This window comes from Choristoneura fumiferana, chromosome 6 (assembly GCF_025370935.1).
Source record: "Choristoneura fumiferana chromosome 6, NRCan_CFum_1, whole genome shotgun sequence".
Classification (NCBI taxonomy): Eukaryota; Metazoa; Arthropoda; class Insecta; order Lepidoptera; family Tortricidae; genus Choristoneura; species Choristoneura fumiferana.
In genome coordinates, this window is record NC_133477.1 from 14,379,318 (window position 1) to 14,401,584 (window position 22,267).

Below are 22,267 nucleotides of genomic sequence, written 5' to 3' on the forward strand. Positions count from 1 at the left end.
AAAGTTGAATATTTCGCAAAAAAATAAATGAATCTAAAAATCGTCTTAGCAAACCCCTAATGGTTTTAAAAGAGCTATCCAACAATACCCCACACTAGGGTTGGATGAGAAAAAAAAATCACCCCCACTTTACGTCTATGGGAGGTACACTAAAACAATTTTTTTATTAATTTATAATTGTACCATTTTGTCATAGTTTACATATATATCCGTGCAAAATTACAGCTTTCTAGCATTGATAATCCCTGAGCAAAGCCGCGGACGAACGGACAGACAGACATGGCGAAACTATAAGGGTTCCGTTTTTGCCATTTTCGCTCCAGAACCCTAATGACGTGTAAAAGTGCCCATTGCGGCCTATTTAGTGAATAAATTATTTGAATTTGAATTTAAAGTGGGTCACCTCATCTACTTAATGAACAAAGCAACGTTACGATAAGCACTCGCTCTTATTATAAGAATTAGCCCGTGAGATCACTAAACTGTCTACTTACCCAAAATAACCGCGAGGTAAAACAACAGATTCTTTCTTTGTGCCATTCTGTATCACTGCACTTGAAAAATATTTACCACTAAATATTTTTTCACAGCCAAAAACTAAAACAGCCAGCAGATTGAAGCGCAATACTAGGTGTGTTCTTGGTGAGGCACGATATCTTATCTGACTTTGATAAGGATACTTTAGCAACCTATGTAAATAGGAATATGGTGTAAGTTGCGGTATAGTCTGTAGAGGATGAGTCAATTGTTTACGTTCGGTTTTTCAGGGAAATGGGGTACAAGAAGTTCCGCCTCGAATAATCTCATTATATGTAGGAACTATCTTTTGATTAGTCCCTACTTCCGATTTGTGGATAAACCGCACCTTGCCTAACATTGGTAATAAGTCCTGTGAAACTTATTGAAAATACTTTTTTTTAAATAAAACTAAGCGGAAAACGAGCAAGTGGTGCTGCTGCTGCTGTTGTTGAGTAAGCTCCACCATCTATGGACAGTATGAACGCCCGCAACACCAAAGGATTGCAGATACGTTGCTAGTCCAGATGGCTAAGATATAATATATCGTGAGTGTGTATTTTACTGACTGTTTTCCACTGGAAAATGATTTTAGCAGTGTAAAATGTTTACAACTATTAAGCTTAAACCAGGTTTAACTAATAAATTTAGATTTTGTACTGCAAGTAGCTACATATAAGAATAAGAATGAAAAAAAGCGAACTTTTATTTTTTTATTTCTAACAATGAAATAAAACTAACTATGTACAAACACTAAGCTAAATTATTTATCATCACTTTTATTAAAAATATTTTTTAAGTCTGCCTCTGCTAAAACCTGCGCAGTCGCAGATTCTGGGTTTTTGACGATTATTTTTGTAGGTGGTGCCTCCGGTTGCCTCTGACTGTCAACAGCTGCTGTACATTTTTCGACGAGTTCATTTTCTGGGACGCCTTCCGACTTCAACTTTTCGTATTGTTTCACCAGCTTCTTGATATGGGTTTCTCCGGTTGGACTAAGCATGTTGATGGTGCCTAGACCTTGGCCAGCAGAATGGAATTTCCTGAAATTAATTAAAATCCAGAGTTAGCAGAGCGCTGCTTCCAAGCACGCGATTGTGTTGGGTGTGTGTGTAGTTTGAAATCATTTTTTTATTAGTTCATTGAGACCCCCTTAACTTAATTTTCATTATTTGTTGTTACGGCATAGGCCACAGAAAATCGAAGTCCTTGTGTGAAATAAAACTAAATATAGGTATTATATATATATATAACAAAGTACTGTTAATTACACCATTTATAACTCAAGAACTGGACCAATTTCTATGATTTTTGTGGTTTGGATTTGCCTTCGTCAGAAATAGGATAATAATAAAAATTGACGAAAAATTAAAATAAAAGAAAAAACATTTTCCCATACAAAATGTTCATGGTTTTTCCGTCCGTCGGTCTGTCAAGACTCTTTCAATCATACCTATACAGAAATCTATAGTCCCATGAAGCTGTGAAAAAAACAAATTTCTAAGTTAACTTTAAAAAAAGATGCGGCCGTTTATGCCGCAAAATCGTATATTTCAACACTTTCAAAGTACATTGAGTCTATTGCGAGCATGCGCGTGCGCGCTGCGGCCCTGGTGCGCCGGGTGCGCGACAGCTCCAACACCGTCCTGGTGATGATAGCCGACAAACCGGACTGCCCCTACATTAGGCACTGTTGTAGCCGGCATGTTAGTGGGATAGGATAGGTAGATTTCAGCGATCCAACGACTATTCTTTATAATTTTAATTTTAATTTATTTTCTGTAATTTTGACTATTAAATTGTATTATTTTTAATTTTAGAACTATGACATCCTATTTATTTTTATTGTTTTGATAAATTCAATCGCAATTAATTAAACTACTAACATTATCATTATAAGACTGTAACTAACACGAAGTATATGGGACTAGAGCCTGAAATAAACGTTAAATTATTATTATTATTATTTAAGGGCGGTAAATAAGGAATTACGAACGAGAGTCTATTAGAAGCCCGAAGTCGAAGACTGAGGGCTTTAATGAGTCGATGTTCGTAATTCTAGTACCGCCCGTGCGACATACAATGTTTTTCATCACATTTGCGAGTAAAATTTATATTTGTAAAAGAAAAACTCATATTTTTTCAAGAATTGCCGATACCGCTGACTGCACTCTTGCCAGTGCCAGCTCCGCGCCCCTCTCCCCCTCCGCAGCATGTGCCTGACGTGCAGGCCCCCCTGCAGCAGGAGCGCGCAGCAGTATCATCAGTACGGGCGATGACTCATTTACCGACCACTGGTTTCATGACAAGCACATTAAAAAGGTCGAGTTTTATTTGGGGGGTTGCAACCAAGGTAGCCTGGATGTTACGACACTGTTTACGAGCAAGTGTGATGAAAAATTTGTAGGGTATGTAACAAACAGTACTTTCCGTTGACCGCGTTGACCTTAACATATCTTAATATATCTAATTCATCTACACTGTGCGTGTGTTTGTCACTTAACTCCTCCTCATCCGTTTACGGTTGGACCGATTTAGATGAAATTTTGTGTGTAAGTTTCAATAGGTTCCTGGATGGTTTGAAAACATAATTGGACCCGGTGTAGGTGTGGCGCTGCTGTCGGTATGTTATCATATTCAATGTAGTGCTGCTTTTCCGGACAGGACAACGTTCTGTCGGGTCCGCTAGTTATGTATAAATTTCAACTGTATCTACCTATTACGGTATTTGAGATAGGTAGCCCTGTGATGGAAAGATAGAGGGACGGTGTAGCGACATCATTTTAATAGGTTTATCTTTATCACCATTCGAGTAGGTACAGAACCATAAAGGTGATTTTCAGTAGGTACTTACGCTCTAACCACATCTTCTTGATAAAGAATTTGCCGAATCGGCTTGATCTCCGGTTGTGGTCTTGCAAATTTGGGTTCCATGAGTGGCGGGAATGCTTTGTAAATGTCGAACCATAGCGGCCTGTCGTCTGGTTTCATCGCTCCACGTGTCAGCAGACCTTCCACTCTGAAAACAAAATTCGGAGGATGCCCAATGCAAACCTGGAATCTTAGACATTTAAAACTAAAATGGGTGAAAATGTTAGACCATCAAATAGTGTGGTAGGACTGGGGAAGTCAGTGATTGATGTGTATTAGTGTATTTACACAAGGAAAAAATACACACGCTACACATTTAAATGAATTAATTGAAACAGTGATTTTAATACTGAGATTGATATATCTCCCCTTTTATTACTATTAATTTACTTATGTTTCATCATTATGATTGGTTTCCAAAAAAACAATCATAATTTGATTGCTTAGTAGCGACATCTCTTGTCTGGGTGAGCGGTTAGTTCCGAATGTGACTTCTCTCGATGAGAGCGGAACATAGATGTCGCTAGTGCTGCTGCTTAAGTAGCATAGTAGATAAAAAGCAACCGAGATATGTATGCATAGGAAAAATTCGTTTCTAGATTCCTGTCCAGCGGTGGTGTAGGAGTTATAGCAACGCAGCATGGATTGCTGAGGACCTGGGTTCGATTCCCAGCGCTGGTCTTTTTTTCTGGTTTTTCTGTGCATCCATGTCCCAGTTTGTATTTTCGTTATGTTTCATATTCATGATGTCAGCCAAAAGACGTCCACCGCTGGATATAGGCCTCCCCAAGGCTCTCCACTCAGACCGGTCTTGTACTTTCCGTACCCACCTCGATCCCGCGATCTTAACCTCGTCGTCGCTCCATCTTATCTTATTATAGACTCTGGCCAACGAAAGCTGTCCGAGACAAACCGCGGCAAATTAAAAAAAAACGAGGCTGACAACACTTGCTGTACACTGTTAAGCGATGTTGTTATTTAGATACTTATTTCAATTTTCCAGATATTCAATTATACTTGAGACTTCAAGTCAAGCTGTATCAAAATTCATTATAGTAAAAGTTGATGATGCACTTTAGTAGTCCCTTGGTAAATTTTATGACCATTGTCAGTGCCCATTTACGTATAGTCCAGACGCATACATTTTTGGACCATTTTGGCATTGAATATATCTTCTAACATTTTAATTCTAACATACTTAATCTTAAAACATTTTCCATTTTGAGGATGGTAGGAGGTTGAATTAAAGTAAAAATTATTTATTTCTTACAGCAGAAGTATCAAAATTACCTAAGCCAGGCTAGAATGACAATATGACAATCTCAAAAATGATACCTTAAAGTTTCGTAAAAAATGCGTGGACAGCTTTCGCTGGCCAGAGTATAAGTGCCTGAACTAAATCTTTTTTTAAAAAGAGCAAAACAATGTTATAAATTCAAGTTCAGTATAAAAAATTGAATTTTAATCAATCCTTACTAAAATAATTTTCCTGCCTTCACACTGGTGGTGAACTTTATATGGAAATAAAAAATAATTATGTAACAATCATATTTTATTAGGCATAAATAAAATTAAATTTGAATTGGATACTATATTAAGGGGCTGTTTCACCATTCATTGATTAGCGTTAACCGACAGTTAAATGTGATGCCGTCTCCGTCTATTCGAACAAAACAAATAGAGACTGCATCACACCTAACCGCCAGTTAACACTAATCAATGGATGGTGAAACAGCCCCCAATTATCATAACAATGCTAATCATACTCATCTAGCATAAAATCTACTAAGAATGTCTCTAAAATATAAAATGCAATCATTGTGAAGATAGTCAGTTTACAAATCATTTTGCATAGCATGAAAAATAGTCTTGCGTAAGGTTTCCCAGCCGCTTCGCTTTGTTTCTGATACAAGTTTCTGTTCTAAATTTTTGAGATCATTGTCAAGTTCTTCAGCTAGTTTGTCACTTTCAGCTTTATGTTGTACATTCATTTCCTCAGATCTAAAAAATATAATATTAACAGTAGTTAGTCCTACAATGTTTTAATCAATTTAATAAAGTACTAAAGAGTGAAAGACAAAATTCTCCTTACTCATTTTTAAAAGCATTGTGGATTTCCTTCAATGTCTTTAGTTTTTGCTTATGAGCAGTATTGGCTTGTTGAATACATTTCAATAGAGCACCAGTGAGTTGCTCCAATTTCTGTTCATTTTCCTTCATTATTGCATAATCTGCATCAAGTTGATTTAAAGCCTCAGACAAGCTCTTTAGCAAGGCTTCATTACATTTGTTCCTGAAAACAATTGCTAATGGTGAGCCGTGAACATAAATGGGTGACACTCTTTCGCGGCCCGGATAATACCAACATGGAAATACCAACCTTGTTTTTGTGTACACACCCGGTAGGTCGGTATTACCATGTTGGTATTATCCGGGCCCGGAAAGAGTTCACCCAACATAAAATACATGAGTTATCGGAACTGAAAGAGCTATATCAGTGGGGTGCCCAAACAATGTGTCGCAATGCCCTGGGGCACCGCAAGATGAAACACCCAGGTCACAGCATTCATTTCTAGCGACACATCAATTTACTTTTATAAGGGAGTCGCAATACAATCACAAACTAATAAAAACAGTACAGTAGTAAACATTTTGGGATTCCTTGCATTATCTGACAAATCATTATTCAAAATAAAAGATAGTATTACATAAAATGCTTACCTCGATTGAATTTGTTGGCTCATAGTTTTCAGAACTTTCTGCTGAGTATTATTACCATATGATACAGCATCAACTTTTCTGCGTTTTGCAACTGCCTGGTTATCTCCCAATTTAGGCATTTCTTCCTCCACAAATGTTTCAATCTTATTACGTTTTTGCACTTTCTTGTTTTTAGGCGAATCTTTTACATACTGACTCTCATTAATAAAATCTTCTAACTCTTCCGATAGAAACTTGGATTTAGCAGTCCTCTTCATGTTTGACATTTTATTACAAGAAATAATCACTATTTGCCAATACTTGTGATTGTGAAAATAATTCAGTCGAAAAAACCAAGACTTTCCCGCTAAAAGTAACGTTTTGCCGCTCTTTTTTTTTAAGAGGAATACCGGTTCGAATTTTAAAATGATAGAAAGTGACTAACTTTTTAATTAAAAATAGAACATGCCATTTTAACACAAATTATAATATAAATTTTACATACCTTGTAAAGATGGTACCGATTCGCTCCAATCTGCTACTAGCCATTATTTTATTTAAATAACGATTTGTTTTAATATCAATGCCTCGCCGAGGTTATGTTTGATTAAAATTTTAAATTAATTGGTATGTGTGTTGATGGATTGACTGTCATGTCAGTCAATGTAATGTCACATTTTTTGTGCTGCCAGATGGCTGCCAGTTGAACAATAAAGCTGGGGACAGACGTTTTGAAATCGATTTCAAACCATTTGGACTTCCCGATTCACTATCGATATCGGGTTCAACAAAAAAAAACTGAGTCAAGAGTCGTGTTCGTGGGTAAAAATTCGTGATGACAAAGAAATAGCAATTAGCAATCCTGTTGGTTAAAGATCTCGAAGAAATGGCAGTCCTTGTATGACAAGAAAAAAAAAATCGGTTAAAATTTACTTAAAATTTATCGCATGGTCTCGCTTATTAACAGTTATTTCCTACCAATATTATGTTTTATGTATAAAAAAGCAAAAGAAAAAAAATAGAAATACTGCAGGGCTACTACGAAACTCAAAACTCGAAGTTCGTGTCGTGCGGTCCCTCTCGGTCTCCGTATTAAAAATTATAAGTGTCAGAGGGCCAGCACGACACGAACTTCGAGTTTCGTAGTAGCCCTGCTGTACTGTCCCGGTATTACTATTATTGTAATGACCGGATAGTATAGCAGGGCTACTACGAAACTCGAAGTTCTTATCGTACCGTCCCTCTCGCTCTCGTATTAAATAGTATAAGTGTCAGAGGGACCGCACGAGACGAAATTCAAGATTCGTAGTAGCCCAGCTGGGCTACTCCGAAACTCGAAACTCGAGGTTCGTGTCGTGCGGTCCCTCTGACACTTACACTGTTTGATACGAGAGCGAGAGGGACCGCACGACACGAATTTCGGAGTAGCCCAGCTGCAGTAGTTAGTAAAAGTAGGTCCCGGTTGATCTCATTACGTGTTCTCGCTAGACGTTTTTCTAATATATTTTTTTCAATGTGTTATTGTGAGCAGATATTTTAAAGGCCTTACTTGCAAGCGCATGAGGCATGACTATTATTTGACACGGGGCGACACGTTCAGTGGGAGGGAACCGACCTGCAGGGCTACTACGAAACTCGAAGTTATTATCGTACCATCCCTCTCGCTCTCGTATTAAATAGTATAAGTGTCAGAGGGACCGCACGACACTAACTTCGAATTACGTAGTAGCCCCTTTGGGTGGGAGTAGAACGAGTACAGGCAAGAATAGAGGTACAAACATGGTACAAATAATAAGCACCTTCATTTATTATGAAATCTTTCTCTTTATTAGCCTAGTTATTAAAATCACAAGTACGTACAACTAATTTTTCAAGGCATTCGTCACATAAAAATAATATTCATCATTTTTAAAATGTACATATTCTTTACAATATTTACAAGGTAACCCTGTGCTACTACTTTCCTTAATATGATACACTTCTGTTTACATTCTTTTATATCGTTCTGCATTATATTTTATTTTACAATCAAAACTTACTAATTCATTTTTGTTGTACTTTTACGTAGTCTGTCAGATCTCATCTTCCAACCCTGTAATATTTTTTCATACAATTTATAATCGTCTAGCTTATTGTGGCCGGTGTAAACATGTCTTGGATAGTAGCATAAGGTTTAGTCAGCCTCGGCGTGTATTATCAGAAGTAGCAGACCAGAAGCGCCACAAATCAACCGTCAATGAATCGGACTAAGGCGGGGGTATTTCTGACAGCAATTACTAATAATGCGCGCAGAGACTTTATAAGGCCACATTGCTGGTGGCACGCTTAGAGGCAACATTAGACTTCACCCCAGAAATGAATAATATGAAATTGATACTACGCTGGTTGTTAACTATCTTACTAATATGTAGTATAACTTTCTGAATGAAATTGGATGTCATTTGACACACACACGTATAGTTTACCTAGATTAACTCCTCGTATGGTCATCGTTCATCCACCATTACCTCCCATATTTCGATTTCTAGATTTTTTTTACCGTACAACGGCAAAACCTACTAGACACTGGCAAAATTGCCCTCCAATGGACAGAGCCATATTTTTTTAAAGAAACAACAACAACAACTCCTCGTATGCGGGAACTAAAAAAAAAGTATTGAATTCTAGTTTCATCTATTTTCATAAGCACAAATTCTGCTGATTTAAAATAATACAAAAATATAGCCTTAAATTTGACACGGATCCGTGTCTTAAGCATACGAGGGGTTTAGATATAGGACCTAGGTTTTTATACCCGGAAAATTCCGTAGTTGCACTGGGGTAGCGATAAAGGAATTTTTAGAATCAGTTGCACATTATTCGTGGGCAAAGTAGAGGCAAAGTATCGTAAACGCAGTGATGTGATTGATCCAGCACTTTTTTGAAGCACACCTTCATAACCTTTGCTTGAAATATGATTTACGGAATTTTTTTAGGCGGCGGTGTGGCCGGTACGCGACATAAGTAACGCATGGGTTGTCATTGCCTTTACCGAGCGACAGTATTTTTGAACATAGGTGTGGAAGACACGCGTCCAGGCTCCTTTTTTCCACTGGGCACTCTGGGCTCTGCGAAGTATGGGAATGTACACCGTAATAGTTTATTTTAAGTTCACACATTGCTTGTGAAAATCTTGATCATATTCGGCCCCGATAGGGTAAAAACGCCCTTGCACACGTTAAATACGTGACGAATGACGCACACTGGTTGCATATTTCGAGCAGCGGTATGGTCAAACCTTCAACCTCGCCGCTAAGCGTGCTACGTTCCACACGGCCTCAGACAATAATTCTGTATGATTATGATTGCGATCTGTGTTTCCTAAAGCTGCGCTTGTCAGCTTGTCGCGTCAGGATGTCGGACACGAAGTTTCTGTGCGTGAACACGCGGAGAATGTCTTCACGAGCCTCCTGGATGCCTTCACACACTATCTTACTTCTTTGAATGTTTCCCTGCAAGGAAATTTCAAGGTGTAAATATGATACCAAACGCTGTAAATCTATCAAAAGAACTGGAATTTCCTGTAAATGTTTTAAGTGTGTGTTAATGTTTTATACAAAAGCACATTTAATTGCAACTAAAAAAATTACATTTTAGCAAGTCAGGTTTCAGCAAATCTCATCCTAATAGCACTTGAATCGCATAGTAGTTCAAAGCAATAAATAATGAAATTTTATGAGGGAAGGTATATATCGACACTACTTTGAAAAAATCTCGTATCTAAAATCAATATGTCAACAAATTGAACCTTGACACAATGTTCATAAAGTTCACTCAGAAAATTATCTAATTTGAGGTACGAGTTTTTTTAAAGTAGTCACGATATTACTGTGTAAAACCGTCCATTCCATGTAATAGCGGCTCGTTATTTTAGGTTTGTCAATGTGGCTTACCTTAAGGAGTTCCAACAAAGCGTGCGAGTGCGGTTTGAGCGCGGCGTGGGCGCGGCCAGAAACGTTTTCCAACGCGCGCAACACTCCTGCCAACTGGTCACCCACGTCTGCTTCTAGTGTCACCTGTGTAAAAAATAACAGAAACTAAATAACAAGAATTAAACTGAGTGCGGGTGAAGAAATCAAAGATTATGTGTTCACGACCAGCTGATGCACAGTGGCCGTGACAGACAGGAACATTTTTTTGATCACTCTCTCTTCTCGTTTGAATTTCCTTGACCAGCTTGTTGTTTCCTACAGTCTCCTCACTTCTGTACCACATAAATTACAAGTGTTAGAAATTAACATACGTAATCGCTAACTTTTTCATCAGTGTCAATTATTTGGAATTGTAGTACTCATCACTGTAACATCACCAGGTCATCCATCAGTACGGTGAGATGACTAACTAAAGAAATCATATGAACGCCGCACATGCCTCTCGATTCGCGAGCGCGAGGATGTGCTACTATTACTAAGACAGGCCTGCGGCTGGTCCAATGGTCGTCCCCTACAGTCGGAGGACTCACCAGGTCGTCCATCTGCGCGGTGAGATGATGCACCTTCCAGCCGTCGGCGGCGGCCCGCACGTGCCTCTGACTCGCGAGCGCGAGGATGTCCTTAGCGCGGGGCTCGCGGCGCCGCACGTCCGCCGGACGCGCAAAGTGCAGGGCGGTGGCGCGCCAGCCGCACACGTAACTCGAACTAAGCAAGGGACCTATAAGACAATCAAGTGTGAACGTTTTGTAGATACATTCATCATGTGATAAGAAACTTCGCTTTCGCCTTACTTTACATAATCCCATTTAATTCTTTCCTGTTGATGTTTTCAAAATAGCGTATTTTTCCTTTTAAGTTTCCTTAGTTTTACGCGTTCGTGGTAAATACGGAAACCGTGTGAGCAAAAAAGAAAACTTCACTTCACTTGCTATTCTACCTGCTAGAGTTGCCAGCACTATTATTTGTTTGTTTTTGTGTGCAATAATATTTTTTGTGTGTGTTTTGTCTTCCAAAAATTCGTTGAATTTTTAACGGAGGACTTAAAAAAATGAGGTTCTACATAATTCATAAGCATATTTTTTGTCAATTGACGACGCACATGTTTATCAAGCAAACTACACAAGGTATCTTAAAAATAATCCGGAATATTTCAGCAGAATTATCATTGTCTTTATTAAGATGACACACATTTTCACAAAATTATTGTACGCCTAAAAAAAAAGATCTGTAAATAAAGGTCGAAACGAGTCAAAAGTTACAAAACAATTACTGGCAACATTTAACTCTGACAGCGCGTAAAGTTGTCAGCAAATTCAAGCCTAATGTTCTCTAAAACGATTAATAATATTGTAGACAGGATATTTTGCTTCAGGGCAACATTTTATTTCTAAAAGTAAATAGCAGTGGTTTCAAAGATTTCTTAATACTGAAATATCTTACGTTTTGGCGGTGGATTCACAGTGACTGGAGGCGGAGTGGGCGGAGCGTCCTCCGCCGGGAACTCGCATTGCCTCACATCGTTATTGCTTAGCCTGTGGATAATTAATAACAGTTTTAAGATATATAACATCTAGCGACCCGCTTCGGCTTGGCACCGTTGCAACCTTGAATAAAAGAAGCGAAACACACGGCGGGAAACGACTTTCTTTACAAACTTTTATTTCACTTGCTGTTTGTTGTTGTTTGCGTCCAATTTTGCAAGTTCATTTTGACCCAATTCCAGTTGTTGGATCGACTTGAAATTTGGTATTAGAAGTAGAGTGAGCAAACAAAATTGTATTAAAATTTATTTTTTTAACAGAAACTTATTATGTACAGTATAAAACTACGAGAAGTGGTCATTCAATCAAATCAACATACATGTATTTAGATATTGACCCCTTTTGTATGGGGCATCTTGGACGGCCGCAGTTATAAGGATGATTTTATTGCGTTACGTGTGCAGAATGGACTCACATCTGTTTGCGTGGCTTTTTGCGCGGGCTGAGGTCGGGCTGCGGCGGCGGCTCGGGCTCGTCGTCGGGCGCGGGTGACGAGGAGGCCGACACGGTCGTGGAGCCCCCCGAGCCCGCGCCCACGTCCTCCCAGCCGCGCGCGTACCCCAGAGCTGGCTTTGTCGGTGACCTGGTGCAGGCGATATTTAAGTAAAGGGCAGTTCTTATACAAGTTCTGGTTTTAAGCCAAGTTTAGACCTGCAATAAAATAAGTGCAAGTCGAATTACATCGCGAGGCCGTAAAGCGCTCGAGTATGAAGTTATCAATTGAGCGCCGCGATGTGATGCACGCACGATTCGAGTAGCACATTTTTTCCTTCAAGTCCAAACTCGGCTTAAAAGTCTGTCAATAACAAAATCAAACAGAAACTTTGTATTTCTAAATGCTAGTTAAGTTTGTTTTACTTGTCATTATTTAACGATGAAATTTACCTAATCCATCAGTCTGGAGTTGGTGGCTGTACGTTGTAGGGGGCGATAACCATTAACGGGGCTTCAAGAAGTTAATACATACCCTTCAGAATCTCGTTTTCTCAGTATAGAAGGTCTAGCGCCGGCCATAGCGGCGAGTGTGAGCGGCGCCGCCGCCGCCGCCGCGCCGCGTATCTCTGACAGAGTCTGGACTGCGCTAACCACGTTCACTGAAACAGATACGCTTTGTTATAACAAACTAGCGAATCCGGCAGACGTACTCGTCCTGCCCGAAAAACACTAAAATTATGGTAACATACCAACAACAGCGCCATCTAGCGGGTCCAATTGCATTTCCAAACCATCAACCAACATTGTTTTGCCATATCAATTATTTTAAGTGAATATTTTTTCAGGCAAATATAAAATAACTAAGTTATTGTGGGAATGTGGTCTATAATTGACAGTTACGAAACCCATGAACATTTTGTATGGGAAAATTTATTTTATTCCTGTCGAAGACAAATATAAAAACATAAAAATCATAAAAATTGGTCCAGCCGTTCTTGAGTTATACATGGTGTAATTAACACGACTTTGTTTTATATATATTCAGTAACCTGGAGACTATAGGTTGCTGAATATGCTCATGCTCGGTTTTAGAATAGGTGACTTAAAGGCAATTATTTTGGGGTTAAGACGCCTTAAGGGCCCTTGCTTTCGATTTTTTTAAATGAGGTGCTTTATAGGAGTTGCGGGCGTGTAGTCAGGAAAAAATGATGGATGACTGGGAAGGGAGGACCCGGACAAAGCAGACTCTCACCAGCTAAAAAACCTGGCTGCACGTCCTCAACTCCCTGGAGCTTACTACAGGGAGAAGAGGACAGGAGGGATTATCTACCCACAGTCTTTATTCAGCTATTTGCTTGAAAGCCGGGAGAGGACTATGTGTTCTTCTGTTAGCCTCTGCGGGGCGTTTGGGTCACTCGTAAAAGACGATCAAGGGACCGAGACCGTTTTGCCTAACGTTTCTGACGCTCGCGATCGCAATCAAATGACAGATTTCGCATACAAAAAACTGTCATATGATGAGCTGTTGTTAAGCAATAGCAATACGGCCTCTGATCAGAGAGTGGGCAGCAGCGCTCTCTATTACACTATTTTCTTGGAAATAATGGTCTTTCCGGAAGCACTGGCAGTATAAAAAAGTGGCATTATAGCAGAGCCCTTTGCAGCCTACTTACATACTGACTTAATTTAAAATTATACAAATGTAGACCCATTCACCCTCAGTGGTAGACTTACTGATAGTAGCGGGTTGCGACTGAGCAGGCGCCGAAGCGGGAGCGGATACGGGCGCGGGGGCGGGCGCGGGCGCGGAGTAGTGGGGCGCGAGTCTCGGGTGCGCGGCGCGAGGCACCTCGTAGTACAACTGCGGAGGCGCGCTGTTGCCTACCGGCGGACGCACCGGAGAGGCGTTCACTCCTACCACCTGCACAAACATTATGGGGCGAGGGTCTCAGAACAAGTTCTTGAGTGGAAACCGCGTCTCGGCAAACATAGTGTAGGACGCCCTCCGGCTAGGTGGAGCGACGATCTGCGAAAGGCTGCTGGTAAAGCTGGATGGAGCTTAATGGCGCTCATCGGGGGACGCCTATAGATGTGGATTACTATAGGCTGATGATGATGATGTTACAGAATACAAGTTAAATCGCCCGAGTAGCTATAGATTGCGGGGATACCGAACATGGCCAGCCTTAGCCATCTAAGCGCCTCGTCCAAACCTAGGCGTGCATTGCGTAGGCACCAGGGCAGGCAGTTGGCAGGGGGCGAGGGGGATGGTGCGGTGCTCCTGCCCAATCTATCAGCTGCCTACCGGAAGAGATCGCTCTGAAGCGATAAGACCGCCTATTGGTAATCTTGAAAAGCTTTCTTTCTCTACGTACAGTCGAACAAAACTGATTCATGTACCAAGGTGGAACATTTTAACAATCAATTCCGCTATGATTTCCTTGATAAAAGTATGGGATATCAGCATGATATTAGTAGCAAAAAGGTTCCACCCTGGTATAGTCGACCAAGACCACCCTTTACCTACCACCCTAAGGTTTAATGTCATTTGTAGCGCTTAAAACGTCAAAGCCGTCAAAGCAGAGTGAAAACTCACAAATCAATACGGATCTGTCATTAAAATTGGTAAAGCACTTTCTTGGTCGACCATACATGATTCAGTTTTTTTTTTCGTTTGACTGGATGGCAAACGAGCAAATGGGTCTCCTGGTGGTAAGAGATCACAACCGCCCATACACATCTGCAACACCAGGGGTATTGCAGACGCGTTCAACCTAGAGGCCTAAGATGGGATACCTCAGGTGCCAGTAATTTCAACGGCTGTCTTACTTTCCACGCCGAAACACAACAGTGCAAGCACTGCTGCTTCACGGCAGGATTAGCGAGCAAGATGTTGGTAGCAATCCGGGCGGACCTTGCACAAGGTCCTACCACCTGCCTGCTTGTTTGATTTTTCCTCTGTTTTCTGTACTGCTTACTCTGCTGCCTACCCAATGTATGCTTTGCCTACGCCTTTCAGGCAATCCTTTGCATTAGAAAGAAGGAATAGATAGGTTTACCTTAGCAGGCTGGTAGTTTCTCTGTAACAGCGGCAGGGGGCGCGACGCGGCAGGCGCGGGCGCGGCGGGGCGGGGGGCGGGGCCCCGCACCGCGCCGGTGATCACGCCGCTCGACAGGCTCGCTGCAACATATACATTATTATTGAGTCGGTATTCGAGCGTTTATTGCGTATGATTTCTGTGGGCACAAATTTTTTTTTTATTATTTTTTTTTTGACTGGATGGCAAACGAGCAAGTGGTCTCCTGATGGTAAGAGATCACCACCGCCCATAGACACCTGCAATACCAGGGGATTGCAGATGCGTTGCCACCAGCTCCACCATTTTGTTGACATGGTAGAATATTCGGTAACAGTTTCCAGGTTAAATGATATTATAACGGATAACTCACGCCTTAAATCGAGTTTAGCCCGATATGTTTGGGGCTAATTCGTAGCCCTTCTTCCTAGGAGCAACGCGACTCGGCGGCTGCCGCAACCCGCGCACTGCGCGCCACCGCTCTGCTCGCGCGACTACCCGACGAAACTAACACCGGCGCACAACTAGCTAAACTCGATTTAAGATGTGAGTTAGGTCCAGAACGTCTAAAAAATATGCCGAGCCGAAGGGCCGCTAGACTTGTTACTAGCACGATTTTACTGGCATCGCAATATATGCAAATTAAAGTGGTAATGGGCGCGCCACAGCATTCGAAGAACAGATGACTGTTGGGGGAGAGAAGTCCTCGAGTGGCGACCACGAACCGGAAGACGAAGCGTCGGAAGGCCTCCAACTAGGTAGACTGCCGCTTGACGCAACCGGGGGATGCGGGTGGCTAGTTGTCGTTCAGTGTTGCGTTCTAAGGGGGAGGCGTTTGTTCAGCAGTGGACATCTTCCGGCTGATGATGATGTGTAAACCAGCACTAATACTCACAGGCGAGCACTGTCGTGTTGGGCAGCGAGACCGCGAGTCCGGGGGCCGTGGCCGGCGGCGGCGCCGGCGGGCGCGCCGCGCGGGGCGCCCCGGCGCGCGTGTTGTACACCAGGGCGCCGCGCACGCCGCGAGGGGCCCCCGCCCATGCTGGGACACAAGAGTTAACAGATTAGGATTTAAGACTTAATGTGTATAGAGAAGACTGCATCTCGATAAAAAAAAAAACATTAAATTATAGGAAATAAAAAAACCTTATAGGACAAGACAAGTCAAGTAGTCTTGAAATGTAAATTAACTTAAAGTTCAACAGTCCGTAGTCATTCAAAATCGTGACCAGCTTAAAAATTCCCAGTAATGGGTCCACACACTTGAAGGTTAAGTTTCTTAACAGAGTTCTAGAATAATAGACTTATTATTTCCTTTTTAGTTTTTTAGGCTACAGAAAGGACCAAACAAATTCTTTGGGCATTCGGGTAAAATTAACGAGCTACCATTCCTCGCTTCTTAGGACCAGGATTATCGAAATAAAATATAACAACTTCTTCAAAAAACTTGACAGCCAATTTGTTAAGTACCTTGTCCAGTTTGCGAGGTGGAGGGCGCGGCGGGGCGCAGCGCGAGCGAAGCGCCGGCGGCGAGCCCGCGCGGCACGTGGCTGGCTGGCTTGTTCACGAGCACGCCGCCGCCCGCGTTCACACTCGACAGAACTGGAGGGCACACCACACTCGTAAGAATCTCACTAATATTATTAACTAGCTTTTGCCCGCGACTCTGTCCGCACAGGATTCGTTTATCGCAATCACGCGGGAACTAGGATTGTAATTTTCTGGGATAAAAACTATAATTATGTTCTTTCCCGTGATTCAAACTATTTGTACAGACCACGTACAGACTGACCAACTTATCCGTGCATCAGACTAAACAATGCTGCACTTTATGCGAATAGCATAAAAAAAATTCAATTCACAGCTAAATTGGTCAGTCCGTATACCAAATTTCCGAAAATTTTGCACATACATAGGTAGATTATGACCTGGGCTAGGACATAGGATACTATTTATCCTGGTCAAGTGTTCCTATGGGATAAAATTAAGTAATAACATCTAAAATACACGTTATGTATAAAATTTTCCGCGCAGGCGAAGCTGCAGGTAAAAACTAGTTTCCAAATGTAAGTTATGCGACTTTTAACCAATTATTTTTTGTTATAGCAAATAAAGGGTGACTTCAAATGTTTCCAGAATATTTCATTTTCATCTCAGTCATTTATGTGTATTAAGGAAATATAGATATCTAATATTGATGCGTCACTATAACATGTTATTAGGTAACAATTTTGTCAGTCTTTATTATTATAATATAAATTATTAGGCAGGCAGTTGCAAGCAACTGATAGGTGCCTGTATCTAGCTCTTCCTTGGTCAAGTATTCTTTGTACTGTTACAAACACGGTGTTGCACTGTGTCTTGTGTTACACTGTGTTGTTGTTGTTTGTGTTTGTTGTGTTTACTCAGATGTTTGGATAGTTAATGGTGGAGCATAAAACCTGATCCGCTTGGCAATCTGGAGCTAATTTGGCTTACTCTTTATTCGAGAATTATAAAATCTGTTCCTCCATGGTCTTTAATAAGCAAATCGATGGAAACAGAGTTCTATGGACGTCCCCGGTACTGACTTTCACTGAGTAAACACTTGGTTTAACATTGCATCTCAAAACTTTTCTGCAGTATAAGAACTGCTGTGAACTTTCCATGCTTGCATTTGCTTTGCATGCTTTTTCTTTTTCCATGTAAAGTTTCTAATGGGATTTATTCTTATAGCCGTAACAGACGATCGAACGGTCCGGCGGACCGAGTGGGACGCAGCCATCTGTTAGAATGGGATATCCATACCACCATCTTATTTTAACAGACAGTTGTGTCCCACTCAGTCCGCCGGACCGTTCGATCGTCCGTTACGGCTATAACCGGAGATATGTATTTCGGGACTTAATTACGACTACTAAGTGATTATGTGTGTGTATGTGATTATGTACCGGTAGAGCAAAATCAGGTGTGGGTAGTTCGACAAACTTGCGCGCCTAAACGATTGTGATACCCTACACTTGTCAACTTGTGACTAATGCTGCTGCCATGCAGTTGAAACATCAAGATAATTTCAACAATAAATATAGTAGTTGTGATCAAGTTCTGAAGTGTTTTAGTTATTCTTACCTGGTCGAGTGTTATGGTGAGGCAGAGGTGGCAGTACCCTCACACTTGGAGGCAAGGTGCGCACTGATGAGCTCACGACAAGGTTGCCAGATCCACTCACAAGCTGCCCTCCAAGTCCTCCCACATTTAACACCTGTTATATATTTTAGAATTACTTACTAATTTTTTAACAGTAGAGATATCTGTACAGCCAATATCAGTTTAGTTACAGTAATAATGAAGGAGTATTCTGCAAATTGGCAACCTAAGACCAAATAAAAGGACAGAATTCTGCAGACAATGTGACACCTGGCAAAACTAAGCATAGCTTTGAGCATGTGTGTGTGTGTGTGTGTGTGTGTGTGTGAAGTCCAACTAGTTTGCTTAGTGAAGTGATTGCACACTGGTGCAACAAAGCATGGTTTTACAGGCGTCACTTTGCTGTGCACAGAATTCTATCATTTATCAGTGTTAAAATGATATAGCATTGTACTGTCACCAGCACCAATATCGGACACAACAAAGTGTGTGTAAATATCTGATACGTCTCTAATTCAAGGGTCAGCAGGATGTATCAGATATTTTTGCATGCTCCACTGTGGAAAATATTAATGCAGGTGACGGTACATGCTAGTAAATGAAAAAAAATATTGAAGTACCTGCGCTCCAGTAACTGGTGACGCCGCACTAACTTGCACATTAGGGCAGGAGCTGGACACTTGCACGGAGAGCTGCGTGCCTTGACTGATGATCTGAGTTGCGGGCTGCAAGATCTGTCCTGTCCCCAGCAACTGAGATGGAGTTATGATTTGCGAGCTCTGTCCAAGCAGCTGAGAGCCTTGACTAACAATCTGTGTGCCTTGGAGAATCGGAGACCCACTGACTATCATCTGTTGCTAAAACAAATGGATTTTTTTTTAAATTACATTTTCAGGATTCTGCATAGCATAACCCTATTATTATTTATTATACAGTGTGTCTATGGCCTGCAAACTTTAATAAAAATGTGACAAAAGACAATTCAAGGAGCCTATTGGTTACCTTGGAAAATTTCTATATACCCTGTGTTTTCTGTACTGCTACTATGTGTTAGTGTTCAATAGTGTCATTGTATTATTGTAAGGAGGGTCCTCATACAAGAAATATGTTTTTTTGGTGTATGGTGAAATAGAACTTGTGCAAGTTTGACTCACACTTGGCTGTTCTTTATTAATTATTACTGGATTTTTGCAGCAATCGAACTTGGTACTACTAAAAGAGCATACTAGGGAAGGATATATATAAATAAATATTCATTTTTGGATATTGACAGCTATACATGGTTGTCTATACATAGTCAGGAGGAAATGGTTTTTGAGAAATAATCACAATCGAGTTAATTTTGACAGTAAATTTAAGTTCGAGTCATAGCATTAATTTTAATGTAGATATTTATTATTATTGACACTTGAGAGTAAATGTGCAAAATAGTTCATTATATTGTGAGCAGTTTTTGATAATTTATTGTCAGTAAAAACAAAATCTATAAGGTACAGATCAAAATCAGTTAATATTTATGTATGTATGTAAGATTTTATACTTCAAATATTGCACACTTATTTCAAAAGTTACTAAGACTTATTAGTGTTAAGATAATATTAAATTCAATCTCAGAAGTATGTTTCTGATTAACATTTATAAAATATCCACAAATCACTAATGCTAGTAACAAAATTTAGGAAAGAAAATGAAAAATGATTAATTAAAAAATTGCCGCCCTTGTATGCTGAAACAGTATGTTACGCGATTATAACAGAAAACTGAAGATGGTAAGAGGGGAAAGTGAGCTAATATTCGTTTACAACTGCAAAATATGGGATTACCTGTGAACCGACGCCAGGAGCCAGAATTTGAGTGGCGGGACGAATCAAGCCCATTGACCCAGCGTGGGTAATTATTTGACCTGCACCTGTTGTCTTTGGCTGGCTAGTGATTAAGTGAGTCATTTTCACATCAGAGTTGGACACACTTTTAACAATAGTGATTTTTTGTGGTGCCAAATCAATCGGATACATTTTGCCAGGAGTGATTGTTCTTTCATTCTCTAAATTATTACTCATGGTATCAAACTCTTGTTATTCTGTCAATTGATCATGATATTAACACTCACTATCTATTGAAAACAAAGTCTTCGAAGTTATTAAATTCAGTATTATCACCACTTTTACATACAGAAATGTAAACGGAGACGAAAAGAACGCCAATACAAACGTCAAGCAAAGTCAAATAAATGACTTCTTATCCTTCACCTCTTTTTATCCATAGAGAAAAAAAAATGTATATTGTTACGGAAATACAATGTTCATGCGCACTACCATGTGGTAGATGCTTTATTTTAGTAAAACATTTTGTAATATGACAACAATGGTGATTGATGTCAAGTTTGAGGAAAAAATGGCATCATTGTCTGTGGCTGTGGATTGGTTGGTTGGATTATATGGAACGCCATGGCGGAGCCAGTTGGTGACGGTGATTTTATAAAAGAAAATATACAAAAATTTAACAATGAAAGGCGGAGCAGTAAACAGTGGGTCAAACTTAACGTCGGAGGAACATATTTTCTAACCACAAAAACTACATTATCCCGAGATCCTAACTCATTTTTGTATCGATTAGTTCAAGAGGACAGTGACTTGATTTCAGACAGGGTATGTAAAAAGTGTTCTAATTTTTACTGTGCTTGTCATTATGCTAAAGCAATGAAGTGTTAAAAAAGCCCATTGTTTCAGGATGATACTGGTGCTTATCTGATAGACCGGGATCCGACGTATTTCTCACCAGTACTGAATTATCTTCGACATGGTAAACTGGTTATCAACAACGACATTGCCGAAGAAGGAGTGTTGGAAGAAGCGGAGTTTTATAACATTACGGAACTCATTAGACTAGTTAAAGAAAGAATATGCTTAAGAGAAAGGAGGCCGTTGAAAGACTCAAAGAAGCATGTGTACAGGGTTTTGCAGTTCCATGAGGAGGAGCTAACACAAATGGTTTCGACGATGTCAGACGGGTGGAAGTTCGAACAACTCATCAACATCGGTTCTCAGTACAATTACGGCAATGACGAGCATGCAGAGTTTCTGTGCGTGGTCAGTCGAGAGTGTGGCAGTTCCCTCAACAGCAACGACGTCGAACCCACCGACCGCGCCAAAGTGCTTCAGCAAAAGGGATCGCGTATGTGAGCTCTACGATTCGTTTGTGAGACTGTTAGCTCTGTGTGAAATGTATATATAAATAATTGTAGTGTGATCAGTCTGTTACTTCCCTTTAACTCGACATAATAATTTGTATTTTTAATCAAAATCTCAGTTTGTGGATTGTTAATTGCATGTGTAAGTCAATTAGATGGCAACTGGTAATAATCTTTTCTAAAAATAATTGAAAACTAGATGAATACTCAGTTTGATATAAAGAAAAAAATCTGAGAAATTACTAATAATATTAATGTAATTTTGTTTTACAATAGATTTCTGAGTCTAGTAAAGTGTAGTCATTAAGTTTAAAGTTATGTGTGAAACAAAATACTGTTGTGTGAAATCAATTTATATTTATACACTGGAAGAGTGTAACTGCCGACATTCCATTATGCACATAAAGGCACTTGATATCTTTTACCTCTGTACTCTGTTTCAAAATGTTAACAATAGAATTAATATAATTGTACGAAAATGTACTTTTAGATTCTGCTAGTGGTCAATCTGTAACTTAGATATTTAAAAGTAAACTGATACAATGCATGATATTTGGTTGTCGGTAGTGGTAATGAGTAAAATGGTTATTTTGTAATGTACTGAAACTGCATGAGGCCTTTATTGTTCATACAAGACATTTTGTAAATAAAAACATTGATCCATAATCAGTAACCAGTATTCCAAATAATATGCTCATTTGCAAAATATAAATTTTATGTTTCCATAACTGTTGTTTTATTTTACCTCAGGGAAGTGACAACTCCAACTGCTGAAAGTACCTTGTTTACCCTGGGGTTTGGGCCTTAGCCAGACATTAATCTTATAATCAATAAGGTAAA

General features: G+C 40.1%; 4 protein-coding genes across 5 annotated transcripts; 1 reads left to right on the forward strand and 3 right to left on the reverse strand.

Moving 5' to 3' along the window:
• Nucleotides 1-1,216: 1,216 nt before the first annotated feature.
• On the reverse strand, nt 1,217-6,773 carry mRpS23 (mitochondrial ribosomal protein S23). Its single transcript, XM_074089383.1, has 3 exons — nt 6,593-6,773; nt 3,371-3,535; nt 1,217-1,559 (listed from the first exon to the last, which is right to left on the reverse strand). The coding sequence occupies exons 1-3, from the start codon at nt 6,634-6,636 to the stop codon at nt 1,280-1,282; spliced, it is 489 nt and encodes a 162-aa protein (XP_073945484.1). The 5' UTR covers nt 6,637-6,773; the 3' UTR covers nt 1,217-1,279.
• Nucleotides 3,562-6,574, reverse strand: LOC141429145 (uncharacterized). The gene is made up of 3 exons (XM_074089382.1): nt 6,109-6,574; nt 5,480-5,680; nt 3,562-5,388 (listed from the first exon to the last, which is right to left on the reverse strand). The coding sequence occupies exons 1-3, from the start codon at nt 6,372-6,374 to the stop codon at nt 5,223-5,225; spliced, it is 633 nt and encodes a 210-aa protein (XP_073945483.1). The 5' UTR covers nt 6,375-6,574; the 3' UTR covers nt 3,562-5,222.
• A 1,114-nt stretch (nt 6,774-7,887) lies between the features above and the next one.
• On the reverse strand, nt 7,888-20,492 carry LOC141429148 (uncharacterized). 2 transcript variants are annotated; one of them, XM_074089387.1, is made up of 13 exons: nt 20,061-20,492; nt 18,858-19,088; nt 18,220-18,352; nt 16,582-16,713; nt 16,007-16,153; nt 15,094-15,215; nt 13,769-13,955; nt 12,567-12,693; nt 12,015-12,182; nt 11,499-11,590; nt 10,589-10,776; nt 10,020-10,142; nt 7,888-9,578 (listed from the first exon to the last, which is right to left on the reverse strand). In XM_074089387.1, the coding sequence occupies exons 1-13, from the start codon at nt 20,295-20,297 to the stop codon at nt 9,426-9,428; spliced, it is 2,040 nt and encodes a 679-aa protein (XP_073945488.1). In that variant the 5' UTR covers nt 20,298-20,492; the 3' UTR covers nt 7,888-9,425. The 2 variants fall into 2 exon arrangements, with proteins under 2 accessions (XP_073945488.1, XP_073945487.1); XM_074089386.1 differs by having other exon boundaries at nt 18,858-19,094; nt 20,061-20,491.
• A 142-nt stretch (nt 20,493-20,634) lies between these two features.
• On the forward strand, nt 20,635-22,155 carry inc (BTB/POZ domain-containing protein inc). Its single transcript, XM_074089388.1, has 2 exons — nt 20,635-20,885; nt 20,967-22,155. Exons 1-2 carry the CDS (start codon nt 20,685-20,687, stop codon nt 21,417-21,419), a joined length of 654 nt encoding a protein of 217 aa, XP_073945489.1. The 5' UTR covers nt 20,635-20,684; the 3' UTR covers nt 21,420-22,155.
• The last annotated feature ends 112 nt before the right edge of the window (nt 22,156-22,267 follow it).